The 16,059-nt window shown below is 39.7% G+C and overlaps 1 protein-coding gene across 1 annotated transcript in view; it reads right to left on the reverse strand.

Moving 5' to 3' along the window:
- ANTXR1 (ANTXR cell adhesion molecule 1) overlaps positions 1–16,059 on the reverse strand; it is a 212,560-nt gene that overhangs the window by 170,356 nt on the left and 26,145 nt on the right. The window contains exon 3 of the mRNA XM_045979412.1: positions 11,520–11,591. Coding sequence (XP_045835368.1) covers positions 11,520–11,591 — 72 coding nt within the window. The remainder of the gene's footprint in view (positions 1–11,519; positions 11,592–16,059) is intronic.

A 16,059-nucleotide genomic window follows, 5' to 3' on the forward strand; every position in this document is an offset into this window, starting at 1 on the left:
GTCTTGGACTTGACCCTAGAGGCCAAAGGGCAGTGACAGCACGGGCAGGCAGCATTGTAGTCGACCAGTTGTGGTTTGCCATTGCGGAGCCACCGGAAACCAGGTGGGTTTGGTTTTTTCCGCTTCGGGTCTGAACCCTCCACCGTTCTTTGGTTGCACTGACCACTTCTGTATTTGTCCTGCTGGCCTCGTCCCGACTAGAATGCTTCTGCCTGCTGCTCTGTCAGTTTTTATTCTTTGTATGTGCTTGCCACATGTGGGATAGAGGCGAGGAAGGGAAATAACATTTCCGGAGGATCGGTGTTGCGCCGCACCTCTGCTGGGCACTTCCCTTACATTAATTCACAACAGGCTCAGAGCAACACCATACAGTGGGTGTCATTCTCTCCACTGCACATTTGAGAAAACAGATTCAGGGGAGTCCAGTAACAAACTGGAACCCTAACTCACCCTGGTACAAAGTCTGTATCGTCTCTACTACATCTGTAGTGTCTGGACTTGGTATAGGGCAATGCATTGTACAAAAAAGCAGACCACATACACACATACACACAAACTTACATAAATGTTATTTTTTTTCAGAGCATAAGTTGTAACTCTATAATCTGAGGAAGAACTCAACAGGATTTTTATCTAAAATCAAACATGGTTATGTTATTTAGATAGGACACGAATGCACGTGCATTTTTAAGATGAAAGAATGTTGAAGAAATTTCTTGCTTTTGATGGGCGAGTCAAGCTACACCCAAGGATATCAGGAGTATCCTTTTATTTCTTCTCCCAACAGGGGTATCCCCAGAGGAAGAGTGTGAGAAGTACACATTACTCTCACAAATCAGTCTGCTCCCAAAAGGGCAGAATTGCTTCAAGGTGGGTTCTTTTTACCATCACTGAGACTCAGGATGAGGAGCCCTTTGACAAACTTCCTCTGGAGACATTGCCTGTGAGCATCTGTCTGAAGGAATCTCACTAGAACTGTTACCAGAGGGAAAAATAACCTGTCTCTGACCTCATGCCAAAGCAGTATTTCCTACCTATATTCCCTCTATATAGGGATAGACCGGCCAAATGTTAAAACTTTGGAGAAGGATGTGAGCCATGGAGGGCTGGGGACTCTCTGAATTGCTGAATTACTGTGTGCCTGGCATTATTAATCTCTCCAACAGTTCTACGAGGTAGGGACTATCATTCTATTCATTTTATAGATGAAGAAACAGGCATATAGAGGTAAGAAACTTTCCCATGGACGCAGACCCCTGTATCTTCTCTCAGTCCATAAGACAAGAGAATAAATACGCATGCTTCCCTCGGTTCCTCTTAATTTTGCCATCAAATCTTTTGTACCTAAATAAAGAGTACCTAAAAATGGAACAAATCCAGGTTCTTTCAAACACCAAGTATCTGAAGACTCATTTTCTCTCTTGTTATTTTTAAATTTAAAAAAGGCTTTCAGAACTACGTCTCTTGGTAATGACAGCCTGTAATCATTCTGCTCCAGGAACCAGGCGATGTGTTCAGAATATGTCATTTTCCCCCTGTGACACTAATGGCAAAACCACACTCTCAACCCAACCAAAGGATGACAGAGAAGGATGGAGAAGTGTGGTCTCTTGGTTTCCACTCAGCAGTCTGAGCCAAGCGTTCTTCATTTTCACTCCAACTCCTTAAGCAATAGGCAAGATACTTCACCTCTTAACCCCATCTGTGAAATGCTGATGCTACGTCTTCACCTCTTTGTGAGGCTGAAGTTTTAAAAGGTCCTGAAGATAAAAAGGTCCTGAAGAAAAGTATTTTCTGGAAGAAATCTAAGGGTTTGGGGTAGTGAATTGTGGATGCTAGGATTCGTCTTTAACTAAAAACTGTATATAATTGTAAAATTGTAGGAAACCCTAGAGGATAGTGATTAAAGGTGTGGACACCGGGGCCACCATGCCTGGGTTCAAATCCAAATTCCTACACTTTTACAGTGGCGCGGCCTTGTGCCTTCTTTTACTCAGTATCCCCATCTATATAATACATTAATAAATGATTCTCATAACACTTTTACAAGGTAGGTATTATTAATTTTCTATTATAGTTGAGAAAAGTATTCTAGGTTATTGGTACATTATAATCCATTAATAAAAGATTGTATATAGACACAAAAGTATGTGTAACTTAAGCATTTGCACATATACACAGGGATTGCTTCCATTTTAGTATTCCCCAGATAAGAAACAAAAGATAGCCGCATGCATATCTTTGCAGTAAATACAGTAGAGTATGTAATGTAGTAGAAAAAAAATCACTAGATCTAAAATTTTTAATTTTGCATGTTAAAAAAAAATCCTACACCACTGACAACTTGTATGAGCTTGGGCAAATAATTCAATTTCTCAGAAGAATTTTCCTTAGCAGTCAAATGAGGCCAGAGAGAGGGCTGGATAAGACACAATTTTTTGACTCATGGTTGTTCTGTCATGCTTTGTTTTTTAATCTTGCAAGGTTTAGAAGGAAGGCAAGATTTCCAGGTGAAAACAGGGCTCTGGGTCCACATATTTTAACTTCCCCTTTTTTTCCTCCATAATGCTAGAGAAACAGCTAAACGACTATAAAAGGGGGAAATGTTTTCCCCGCTGGAAAATAGGTAAGAGTGCCATACCCATGCCAGACACTTGGGATAATTCCTGTAAGAAGTGTAGCAGCTGAGAGCAGGCTGAGGGAGGACCGAGCAGCCTGTAATTCCAGGACATGAGAAGAAAAGTCTGGGGTTGGTGGTGTGTTCATTTCTTAACACAGTAATCCAGCCCCTACACCTTGGTTGGCCAATCTTCGCTTGGCTTCAGCTTCCTTCTTACCTCGGACAAACTACCAGGTCTCAACCCTTTCCAAGCAAAAATTATACATCTAAATTTTCCCAGTCTTTAGCCTGGAATCTTCACATTTTCAATAAAGATTTTTGTGATCCCTGACAGAACTCACCCCAGATCCGAGGACTGAGAAACTTAGTTGTTCCTTTTTTGAGTTATTCTGTTAGGAAAATCTCAGAAGTTGGGAAGGAGAAGACCAATTTGAGGAATCTGAGAAAATTTCCCCTTTGAAGCAAACTCTTATAAAAAAAAAATGGGGAGCACATAAAGCAATTGCAATTCATATTCATGATGAAGATACTCCATCTCTAACACAATAGCAGGGTACCACACACATACACAAAAGGAAAAATTCAGGATCATAAAAATATTCATAGGGTTGAAAGGTATTATCTGTCAGTTAAAAAATGCAATGACACAGAAAACAATAAATGAAAGATGAAAGAAATTTAAGAAGGCACACATAAATGAAAAGACAGTCTGTGTTCAGGGATCAGAAGACTTAAAATTGTTAAGATGACAATACCAACCAAAGTGATCTACAGATTCCATGCAATCCCTATCAAAATCCCAATGGCCTCCACCCCCCTCCCCCAGAAATAGAAAAACTCATCTTAACATTTATATGGAATCTCAAGGGATTCCTAATATTCAAAACACACTCAAAAAAGGACTAAAGTTGGAAGATGCACATTTCCTGGCTTCAAAACTTATTACAAACCTACACTAATCAAAACAGCGTGGTTCTAGGATAAGGATAGATGTATAGATGTCCCAGAAAGAAAACTTTGCATATATAGTCAAGAATTTTCAAGAAGGGCGCTAACCATTTAAGGGGGATAAGACAATCTTTTCAACAGAGGGGCTGGAAAAACTGGATATCCATTTGCAATAGAATGAAGTTGGACCTTACTTAAAACCTTATAGAAAAATTAACTCCAAGTGGATCAAGACCTAAAGGGAAGAGCTGAAACCGGAAAACTCTCGGAAAAATCATAGAGGAAAAACTTCATGATGGTGGATTTGGCAATGATTTCTTGGGAGATGACAGCAAAAGCATGGGCAACAAATAACAAAATAGATAAATTGGACTCATCAAAATTAAAACTTCAATCAAAGGCCAGTATTAACAGAGGGAAAAAGTAACCCACAGAATGGAAGAAAATATTTGCAAATCATAGAGCTAATATGGGATTACTTCCAAGAATATATAAAGAACTTTTAGAAATTAACAACTACAATAAAAAACAACCTAATTTAAAAATGGGCAAAGGACTCGAATAGGTTATTTCTCCAAAAAAGATACACAAATATGCCAATGAGCACATGAAAAGATGCTCAATATCACTAACCATTAGGGAATTACAAATCAAAACCACAATGAGATACCATTTCACAACCATTAGAATGACTGTTATTAAAAAAAAAAAAAAAAACCCACAAAAACCCCCAGAAAACAGCAAGTGTCAGCAAGGATGTGGAGAAATTGGAATCCTTGTACATCACTGGTAGCAATGTAAAATGGTGCAGCTACTGTGGAAAACAGTATGGCACTTCCTCAAAAACTTAAACATAGAATTACCATATTATCCAGTAATTCCACTTCTAGGTATGTGCCCCAAGAACTGAAAGCTGAGACTTCAACAGACATTTACATGCCAATGTCCGTAGTAGCATTATTCACAACAGCCAAAAGATGGAAATAACCCAAAAGTCCATTGACAGATGAATGGATAAACAAATTGTGGTATACACATACAAGGGAATATTATTCTGCCTTAATAAGGAATGAAATTCTGACATATACGACAACACAGATGGACCTTGAAAACATGTAAAGTGAAATAAGCCAGATAGAAAAGAACAAATATTATAAAATTCCACTTACATGAGGTACTTAGAATAAACAAATCCATAAAGACCAAAAGTAGAATAGAGGTTATCAGGGGCTGGGAACAGTTTCAGTTTAGGAGATGAGGAATTTCTGGAGATGGCTAGTCGTGGGATTATTGCACAATGTGAAGTCACTGAATTGTAGGCTTAAAAATGGTTAAAATGCTAAGTTTAATGGTATGTATATTTTACCATAGTAAAAAATTTCAATAGAAGCTGCAAATGGTAAGTATATAAACAAAGAATACAAAGTAATTAAAAATTGGTGAATTATAGGACAAGAGTGAAACATTCTCCAGGAACTCAAAGAAAAATGATAAAGATAAAAATAAGAATAAGGACTTAGAATATAAAAGAGTTTGGAATAGATTTAAGAATCAAATGGACAGAAGAAAAGTAATAATAAAAGAAATAATAGAAAAACACTTCTTAGACTGAAGATACTTGTTATGAGATGGAAAGGCTCAAATCACATACAAAGTATTACACACACACACACAAAAGAAATACAGTCCATAATGAAAATCCATGTGAACTAAACAATATGGCATAAATTATAAAGCAGTGTGTTGGAGATTCTCAAAAACCAGCTATGGTAGAAAGTTTAGAAAATATCTCGCTGTCTTCACAGATCAAGTAAACAAAAATATAAGATATTTGATAAATTTAATCAATATATTTCTTTTTTTAAAATTTACTTGACAGACAGAGATCACAAGTAGGCAGAGAGGCAGGCAGAAAGAGAAGAGGGGAACCAGGCTCTCTGCTGAGCAGAGAGCCCAATTCGGGGCTCAATCCCAAAACCCTGGGATCATGACCTGAGCCAAAAGCAGAGGCTTTAACCCACTGAGCCACCCAGGAGCCCCTAATATATTTTTTATATAAAATGTTTTACTCATTAAAGTATACATATTGTCTAACATCCATGGATGATAAATAAAATTTAATCACATGCTAGTCCACCAACAAAAATTAATAAATTTTAAGGTTTTTAGAGAGAAAGCAAGGGACAGAGCAGGAATGGAGGCAGAGCAGCAGAAAGAGAGGGAGAAGTAGACTCCCTGCTGAGCAGGGAGCCTGATGTGGGGCTCCATCCCAGGATCCTGGGATCATGACCTGAGCAGAAGGCAGATGTTTAACGGACTGAGCCACTCAGGTGTCTCCCAAATTGATAAATTTTAAAGAAGTAGAAATTATATAAACCAATACTTTAGAAAATACACAGGAAAAAACCTCATTCACGATGAAAGGAAAACTTAAAAATGCCCAGGAAAAAACTGAATACACACCGTATGAGACTGGTTTGAAGAAAACAACAAAACCTTATGTCTCTTAAAACCTTAAGAGACGTAAGTGAAGGGATATACCCTTAGATAAGAAAATACATACAATAAAACTATAATGCCATTTTGCTAATGTGATTCTGCACTTTCCATACATTTTTGTGAAAAATCACAAGAATATTGTGGTACATTAAATAAATGATTTAAAATGACTATGGTAGAAAAAAAAAACAACCTACTAAAGACCAGGGTGATTTTTACTCAAGATCAGAAGTGAAGAAGGTCTGGACTTCCAGATGTTAAAACCAATAAAAAGTGTGGCCCTAGCTAGGGACAGACAGAAATGCAATGTATCAAAATAGAAAACACAGCAATGGATCCAAGTCTATGAAAGAGTCTCATTTTCAAATTGGTAGTAAATGATTATTCAGCAAATGACGGAAAAACTGGCTAAGGACTTGGAAGAAAAGGATGGATGTTGGCCTTATACCTTACATCAGACTAATTTCTAGAAGTAATCTACATGTAAAAAAAAAAGTATAAAAATATTGTAAATAAAAGTAGTCATAAAAAGGACAATAGCAGTCCAATCATAATTATGAATACTGATGCTAAATTTCTGAATAAAATGCAGAAAAGAGTTCAATTCTATACTAAAATAATAATATATGACAACCAAGTGTAACCAGAAATGCAAGAATGACCCAATATTAAAAACTTCTTAATGCATTTCACTGTGTTAGTAGGTCAGTATCATCTTACTAGATGCCAAAAATGCATTTGGTTACACTGAATATCTATTCCTGATTTCTTTTAAAGGAAGAGTTGGACATCCTCGATATGATCTCATTTCCAAATGATGAAACATCTGAAGTATTTAAAGTAAAATCAGGAAAAAGACTATCCAGGGAGTACTCAGGGGGATCATATGCAGTAGTTAACCCTAACATGATGTATCCTGATAGTACTTAAATTAGCAGTAGATCCTTTATTACACTGATGAAGAAACCTGAAAAATGTTGTTATAATTTGTTGACTTTTTGTAAACCGATGAAGCTAAGGTATCTTGGAAGAGCAACATGATATAATGTAAAACACATGAGTTGGACCAAACCCAGAAACCAGAGTTAGGATACTAATTCTCCCATTTTTGTTATTTGACCACTCCAAGTTCTCTGAACTCAGATTCTCAGTGTCCCTTATCTATAAAATGGAAGTAATAGCAGGAAAGATGGAGTAAACTTGCTACTGGCTATCTCTCCTGGTGATTATTAGAGAAACTCTAGACAAAATAAAAAAGCCAACACATAAGGACTCTGGAAAGTAAACAAAGCAGATGAGCTGGGCAGGGTAGTTAAAACCTGAGAAGTAACCCAGACAAGCATGGATTCCACACATCCCACCCCCTTTCTTTCAGGGCTTTAACCTAAGGGTGAGTCTCAGTCACATGGTAGTGGCCTAGGAGCTCACCATACCTCAGGCCCCTGGGAAAGGGAGCCCTTGGGGTTCAAAGACTGTGGAGAGAACCCTCACTTTCATTTCTCTTTGATTACTCCTGCCTTTGCCCCATAGGTGACCTCCCTCAGTAGCCAAACTCCCAAGAGAAACACCATTTTTCTTGCTAGTGGACTTGTAAAGGGTGGCCTCAGTGGGAAATGTAGTGTGTAGGGAATCCTGCAGGAGAGAGAACTGGAGAAGGGGGTTCCAGTAATTCTGTGAAGCTGTGTAAGTCCTGGTCTCATCTCCAAGCTGCATATGTGTAGGACAGACTCAAAGCAGCTTAGCAAAGCCTTTGAAAACTGAACTGAAATAAAAACCACCACCCACAGAAGAGATAGAACTTGTGGTCTGAACTTAGTTCAAGCAGAGAAGAAAGAATAATAATATTCTACAGAGGATTTGAAGATGACTCAAGTGTATGAACAACCTACTATTAAAAATTTCTAGGATATATTCTAAAATTACTCGATGTACAAACACCTAGAAATGTAACCAAAAAGGTAATTAAGATGCCAATCCTGAGCTTATGGAATTGTCAGGCAAAGAATATGAAGCATATTAATATGTTTTATGTATTTATTTTGTAGTATTTTTATAATATATTTCTACTAGCATTAGCTATTATCTCCTACTATAATTATATTGTATTTCTTTCATATGTAATTGCATTATATATTTAATTATATTATATAAAATACACTTAATTATATGTTATATCTTATCAAATACTATATATTTACATGTATTTAAATCTTTATATATTTATCTTATAACTATGTTCCATGAGGTAAAGACAAATAAATAAATGGAAATAAATAAGTCCTTGAAATAAATGGAAAGATAGATGACCTCAGCAGGGGAACAAGAATTTTAAAAAGAACAAAATGGATACTTTAGGACTGTAAATCAAAGTACCTTCAATAAAAAATTCAATGGATGAGCTCAATGGGAGGATGGGGATGGCAGAGGAAGGAGGCAGTGAACATGAAGATAGACCAAAAGAAATCATCTCAATTGAAAAACAGAAAGAGGAAAGATTGGAAAAGAATTGAACAGGACTTCAGGTACATGCGGAATCGTACCAAAAGGCCTAAATCCGTGTCATTAGAATCCCAGAAAGAGATGAGAAAATGACTAGTACAGAAAAAATAGTTTAGGAATATGGCTGCAAATTCTTCAAATTTGGTGAAAGACAAATTTGTACATTCAAGAAGCTCAGCAAAGCTAAAATAGGATAAACCTAAAGAAAACCATGCCTAGACAGGTCCTAGCCAACCTCCTAAGAGCTAAAGATAAAGAAAAAAATCTTGAAAGCAGTTAGTGAAAAATGGCATATTCCATATAAAACAATGCGACCCCGTTGGAAATTGAAGTTATAACGGTTATATGGGGATATGTGAGAAATGATAGGTAAGGTGCTTAGCAGGTAAAACACACAAATGGTAGGTATTATTATTCTGATTGTAATTCCTTTACTACAGCACAACATACCCATTTATTTTCTGTTCTATTTTTTCAAGCTTCCCGTGGTTTTCTTTGTGTGGATTTGAAACCAAGAATTGGAGGCAAATATTCCTTTGGTAGTATTTCTTTTGGTTTACCCACAATCTTTTGCTCTCGTTGAAATGAGAGCGTCTGTGAATTCACGTCCTGTTTTTGAACACGTTTTTTAAACTTTTGTGGTGTCCTCACTTACTACGTCTGTGCAATGGTGTATCTTTTACTCTCTTATAGGGGAATTGTGAAGACCAATTGAGATATAGGGAAAAACATAAAAATTCCTGGGACCAACTAAAACACTGGAAATCACACTTTTCAGAGATAGTAACAGCTTGGAAGTTCTGAAAGTCTAATTCTCTTATCCAATCTAATAAGCAAGTATTTCAAAGAGGGAAGCCTCGTCCACATTCCTCCCTAGGTAGTAAGGTTGGGGATGTGTTAGTAAACCATGCCTGCTTTGCCAGCTGACCCAGAGGTTAGGCCAAGCGGTAACCACGTGAAACCCACTCAGCCTTTAAGCAAAGCATTTTTGGCTGTTTGATGCGTAGTTAGCCCTTAAATATCCAATGCTGCTTCCAGGAAAGTGGAGATTCCAGCCTCTGTCTCCTTGGCACAGGAAACTAAGAGCAGTGAAGTTAAGGCATACAACAGTAGATTCAAAGTCAGATTCAGATGACTGATTTGAAGTGGCATAACCGAAATGAGTCTGAGAAGCCTAGGCATTTTTAACAGTGTTTATAAATCCGTGACCTCTCTGTCTTCCTCAATTCCCAGAGGCTGTGAGCCGCAGCACACAAAATATCCACAAGTTATGGAGATCTAGATCTCCAGGCCAAACTCAAGCACGCAGCGAGTGGAGCCAGCAAGCAGCAGCACCGGCAGCCTGGGTTGTGGAAGGATGTGAAGAACGGGAGAGAGGGTTTTCTCGGAACAAAAGGCATCCCTGCATAAAGGATGTCATCGTGTAAAGATAGAGAGAGGTGGAGTCTTCCATACAGCCCATAAGCCAGAGACACTTCCTCAGAGCTTCTTAAAACCCTTGGTCAATATTGAAGGAAAGTCTCACAACTTTCCCAGGCTTTAGGATTGTCTGGGTAACAAGCCAGCAACAGTGGAAAAATGTGGAGCCTGCGTCTCATGTGGGTTCTGCTTGGTATCTTTAGGAACATGATATGGCCTCAGTTTCTCCTTCTGTTCATAGGAAATGAGAAACCCCTGTTCCTAGGATGCGGTTTCTGCGTATCGCGAATGGCACACATGAATAAAAGATAACCGCTAAAGAAGAAACAGGACTTGGAAACTTCTATATGGTACAGAGTATTCTTTTTTGTTACACATGGGAAACAAAGACATGGAGAAAAATGGGGACCAGCTCAGATTTGCTGTGTTGGTGCAAAAATCCAGAAAACCTTACTCCATCTTGTTAGTCCTCTTCTGCTCTCAGAAGAGGAATGTTATAGAATCAAGTCTCCCTGTACTTACCCCTCCTCCATTCCTCCTTCCTCCCTCCTTTTCCATATGCAAGTCTGCCAACAGTCCCACATGTGTCCCCTCCCCCAAACTGCACCCCATGGTGATCCTCTCATGTCACCATAGCACTTTGTAAAAAGTGGACAAATTGTCCTTAACTCAGGAAAAATGTTACCTCCACTCCCAATACACCATCCTAACTATGAACAAATGGCATGTCTCTATTTTTGCTAGCTTTCATGGGTAAGTGGTAAAATCCAAAATAATATTTTTGTTAAGCTAGGTCTAAGTAATCCTTTTACGTCAACAACGCTTTTCCACACCTGATTCAAATTTCCTTTTATTCCGTGGCACCGTTCAACCTCTGTTTCTTTCCTTCTTTTTTTTTTTTTTTAAAGATTTTATTTATTTATTTGACACAGAGAGAGATCACAAGTAGGCAGAGAGGCAGGCAGAGAGAGAGAGAGGAGGAAGCAGGCTCCCTGCAGAGCAGAGAGTCTGATGCGGGGCTCGATCCCAGGACCCTGAGATCATGACCTGAGCCGAAGGCAGCGGCTTAACCCACTGAGCCACCCAGGCGCCCCTCAACCTCTGTTTCTATTCCCTGCCTTAGTAATTATATATGATAATACTTCAACTTCTTTCTTTTCTCACACTATGCTTATTATAGCTCTGTAACCTTAATCCACAGAATAAATCTAATTTAAATAAAAGCAAATAGAATCCCCCAAGAATTTGGTTTGCTCCCATTTTGCTCCAAGTTAGCAGATCGAGTTGCCAATCGAATGTAAGTTTTACTTTAATGTGAGTTAGTCTTCTACAGAATTTCACCAACATCAGGGAATTCCATCAGTCAATCACAGAGTAAACTAGCAGATGGGTCAATGTGCAAAGTTCAAGGCTGAAGTGAAAAGAGAGAACTATAAGATTAAAATGACTGACAGGGCAGGCACTGGGGCACAAATATGTGAACTACTCAAGAAAAGGTGGGCTTTTTAATGACAGGGAAGGGGAGCATCCTTACCTGTCTTCTGTTAGCTTCATTAGGGTTGTGCCTCGAGTAGAGAAGACAATAAAGGACATTCTGAGCTGTGGGCTGGAAAGGAAAAGAAATTCTATTAAAGCAAATAGAAAGACTGTGGAACGCCATCTCTTTCCGGTCATCCTCCCTGTTCTTCCTTTTGTATCACGGTTGCCAGAGCTGAGGCCCTTCAAGCCAAAGAGGGCCTCCGCAGCTCATGTTGCAAGTCTGTAGCCAGCAGCAGACTCAGAGCTGTGGACCAAAGGGAAGACTTGTGTTGTCATCCTGGAGGCTGCCTCTGATTTGACCCCGCTGCTTGGTGGGGGCGGGTTATGAGTACGAAAGCTAAAATTCATCCCTGCCCTGTGCTCTGCCTGAAGAGGTGTGTCCCGGAAGAGGACTGGTCCGCGTGGTGTTTATAGAAGGGTGACTCCAATAGATAACATTTGATAGCGTCCCCACGGCAGCCGGGTGGACCCTTTAGCACGGAGAGTGGCTGAGCTTGCTGTAGTTGGATGCCATCCACCATTAAGATCCTACTATGAACTCCCTTTGCTCTGAAGGCAGGGTCACCACAACTTTTAATTTCACCTTGGCTTCCCAAGGAGGTTATCCTATAAGGACAGAATGTGCTGATGGGCTACAAGAATGTCCACTCTGCTTGGGTGTTACACTTCTCAATATTCGTGAACACAGCTGCATGGTTTGCAGATGGCGGTGTCCATGGAAAATCCATACTCTGGGAGATAGAACTCTCTCAGCTGAGGACCAAACATGTTCTCTGTCTTCAAGATGGACCGGCAGATGTAATAAAAACAAAAGAAAAATTAAAAAAAAAAAAAAGAAAGAAGAGAAAAGATGGATTCTCGGGGTGTAGTGGATACACCAGTAGACTGTTGTCCTTTTGGGGCTCTCTTTGGGTGACCATCTGCTTCCTCTGTCACAGCATAAACCTGTTCCTTCACAATGCAGTACTCTCCCCTCCCTGATCTGGCCCCCATATCTTAAAATTCCCACTTCCTCCAATGTTTCTTAAACACCTCTTTTCCACTTCTTAGCTTAGGACCTTGCCTTCCACTATCTGACCATTGCAGTTGTTTCCTAGCTGGTGACCTTGTTGGGCATCATCCTCTGTTCCAGTTCATTCTTCACACTGCTTCCAGAACTATTTTTCTAAAATATAAATTAGACTTGTCACCCATCTGCTATAAAATTCTCCAGTGGTTCCTACTGCCTCCAGGATGAAGTCTACATTCATTACCATATGTCTGATGCATCTTTGGAAATGCTTACCGTGGTGATTAACACTTGGTAGGAGCCCAAGCAGTACACGGCAAATTGAATTTGGTATCTTGAAACGGAGCTGGGCTCTCTGTCCATGACATCATTCTGTCTGTTACCACCTCACTGCTGCTAATTAGCAAAACCCCATGTCCTAAGTGATAATAATGACCATCATAGTTATCATAATAATATAATAATGGTCAGCCTTATCAAGTGCTTACTATGTGCCAGGCACTACTGTAAGTGATTTGCATGTATTTTCTCATTAAACCTATAACAACTTTATGAGATCGGTACTATTATTATTCCTATTTCCCATGAAAGGAAATGAGACCCTGAAGGATAAAGTAATCTCCCCAAGGTCACAGATTGGGAGAGTAGTGGATCTGGGGATCAAAACCAAGCTTCTGGTTCTGGAATTTGGGCTCTTAAGCACCATATATTATCCTGCTTCTTTTGCATAGAGTTCAGCTCTGGAAAAATGAATTCGAAATGTGGGAAATGTAGGGTTCCAAGAAGCAATTGGTATATTTTGTATATGAGTCTTGGAAAAAGACCTAATTTGGGAGTTTTAAGTATACCGATGTGAGTGGGGTTGTTCCAAGACAGAGTCAGCAGTGAGAAGGGAAGTAAGCCACAGCTAGAACCAACACCAACATTTAGAGACACAACTCTGGCCAGTGGGATGAAAGGAGAAACCAGAAACCAGTGGAGAAGAGAATTTCAAGGACAGAAAACTCTCAATCAAGCGAAGTTTCCATATCCAGCAGAATAAGCACTGCCAGACACTCATTGTCTTTGTCCTCATGGGGCATCGCTTAGGGGCTTTGGGGAGAGCCAGCAGGTGGGGGGTGGGATGGAAGCCAGATGGCAGTGGGCCGAGGAATGAATGATAAAAGCACAGATATGGAGACTCTGAGTCTTTAAAGACATTTGAGTGAGAGACCAGTAAGAGAAACGTATCTATAGTATCTATAGAGGGACATAATCAGGAGATTCATTATTTTCTGTTTTGGGTTTTTTTTTTTTTCAGACATGGGGCAGGAGAGATTTGTTATGTCCATTGATGTGGAAAATGGAACCAGGGAAAAGGTGGAGAAGAATACAAGAGGGAAATAAAGACCTGGAGGAGATTGGAGACAATGGGATAAAATGGACTAAAATGGAGGGGTCACCTTCAAAGGGGCTATTTGAGTCTAGAGACAACGGGAAGAACACGTATCTTTTAATAGGGCTAGAACTTGAGGCATCACTTTTCTGCTATTCCCACGGTTCCTGGTGAAATGGGAGGTGAAATGCTTTGCTGCAAGTGGTGGGTGAGAGGTGTTGGGGTTTTGAGGGAAGTCATGAAGAGTCAGCATCGTTATTAGGAAAATGGGAGGGGGTCAGAATAAAGACGAATAAAAGAACTTAAAATTTCCAGGATCTCACTTAAATTGGAAATGGTAATATTTGTACTGGCATCAGCCACTGTTATTAAAGAAATACCCGCCCTGCACTCTCAGCTGCCATGACTATTTGACTATTTATTAAAATGAATAAATAAAAATCATTCATTCCTTTTCAAAATCTGTCCATTTATTAAAAAATATTGAGTGAGCATGCACTACGTGTCAGGTGTTACTGCAGGTACTTGGGCTGCAGCTGTCAAAATACAGTTTGCATGACCATGATGTCTTGGTGACACACTTTGAGGGTGTCCATAGCCAAAAAGTGCCATGGGAGACAACAGAGGAAAGTGTCTTGTGGTCTGCATTAAGCCATGTCAACTTCTCTAGTCCTCAGTTTCCTTATCAAAATGAAAGGATTGGGTTAGGTCTCCCCAACCCCTACTTCTCAGTGTCTTCACTACTCGGACAGTGAGGTATCTGCAATTGCTGAACGAACAGGGAAAGAGAAGTGCTGAGTGGCCACCCTAGGCCAGGTGCTGGGCTAGTTGGTTTGCACATGTTTTGTCTTCTAATTTTCACATGCAAACCAGGGTTCAACCAAGGTAAGTCAATTGCTGTGGTTGCGCAATGGAGCTTGGATTCAAATCCACATCTGCGTAACTTCAAAGCCTTTTCCAGTAGAGTCCTCAGAGAGAACAGAAGACCAGCAAAGCAAATAGAGACACAGCAGATACTGTCAAGTGTCTAGAGGCAGATTTGTTTTATAGCACTCCAAAGGATAAAATGGATATAACGGATGTGAATATAGGGAAGGACATATTGGCTCAATGACAAAGAGACTTTTCTGAAAACTGGAACTGTCCAGCTATGGGACTGGCTGCCTCCAAAGACAGCAGTTTCTCACCAGAGCTATTTAAGTTGAGGGTAGTGAATACCTCTTAGGGTAGCTTGGGAAGTTGTCACTTTCAATTCTAAGCTTCTACTTTTCTCTCAAATATTTTGCTTTTAATACTACCCATGTATTTGCTTCTTACCTCCTCTTCCCCCCTTTCTCCTGTCAGCATCTGCTTTTCTCATTCATCTGGGTTTAGATGCTTCCTGCTTGCAGCTTCCAATTTTTGGCATTGTAGAGGGGACACCTTCTAACCCCTTCCCTCCAGTCAGGCAAGCAGGAAAGAGAGCAGTAACTGAATTTGGAGGGAATGCATTCGTCTTTACTGTGGTCTCAGGGAACAACTTATCTTCTGAGATAAAGAACGTTATTCAAAGAAGTTTATCATTACTCATATGGGCTGGCAGACTCTACAGATGCCATGACACAGGACAGGAGTGGCCTTAGAATTTGCAATGATCAGAACAATTTTACCAAAGACCTTGACAACTGGCTTCAAGCACATCCATGAAAGCTATCACAGCTGTGTCATCCCTTAGAAGCTGTCCCCAGGGAGGATGAAATGACCTTCTTTCCTTTACTAGTGGGCGTCTATGCCTACTGGAAAGTAGGACTTCCAAGGCTCTGCACATTTATAGTGATGATGTTCAAAACTTTATTGTCCTCCCTTGGAAAGTGGTGTAAAGAATTCTCAGAGAATTCTATCTGATAAGACACCTAGCTCGGCTGATCGACATGGTGGCTTGCTCAGGACTGAGGAGAGCTCTCAGAATGTGAGATTTTTCAGTGCTGTAGCCGGGAAAGTTCTGGGCAGACTGGGATGAGTTGGTTACCTTATACGCTATGCTGTTTATATCTGAGTCCAACTAAAATAAGCCAACTGGCCCAGACTTGTCCACTGTGAAAGAAATGTTAATGATCCTTCTAGAAGAATATGTAATCCAATAAGAGAGGCAGAGGTAAAATTTTGGTCTTA

The sequence above is a fragment of the Meles meles genome, chromosome 15 (assembly GCF_922984935.1).
Source record: "Meles meles chromosome 15, mMelMel3.1 paternal haplotype, whole genome shotgun sequence".
Taxonomy (NCBI): Eukaryota; Metazoa; Chordata; class Mammalia; order Carnivora; family Mustelidae; genus Meles; species Meles meles.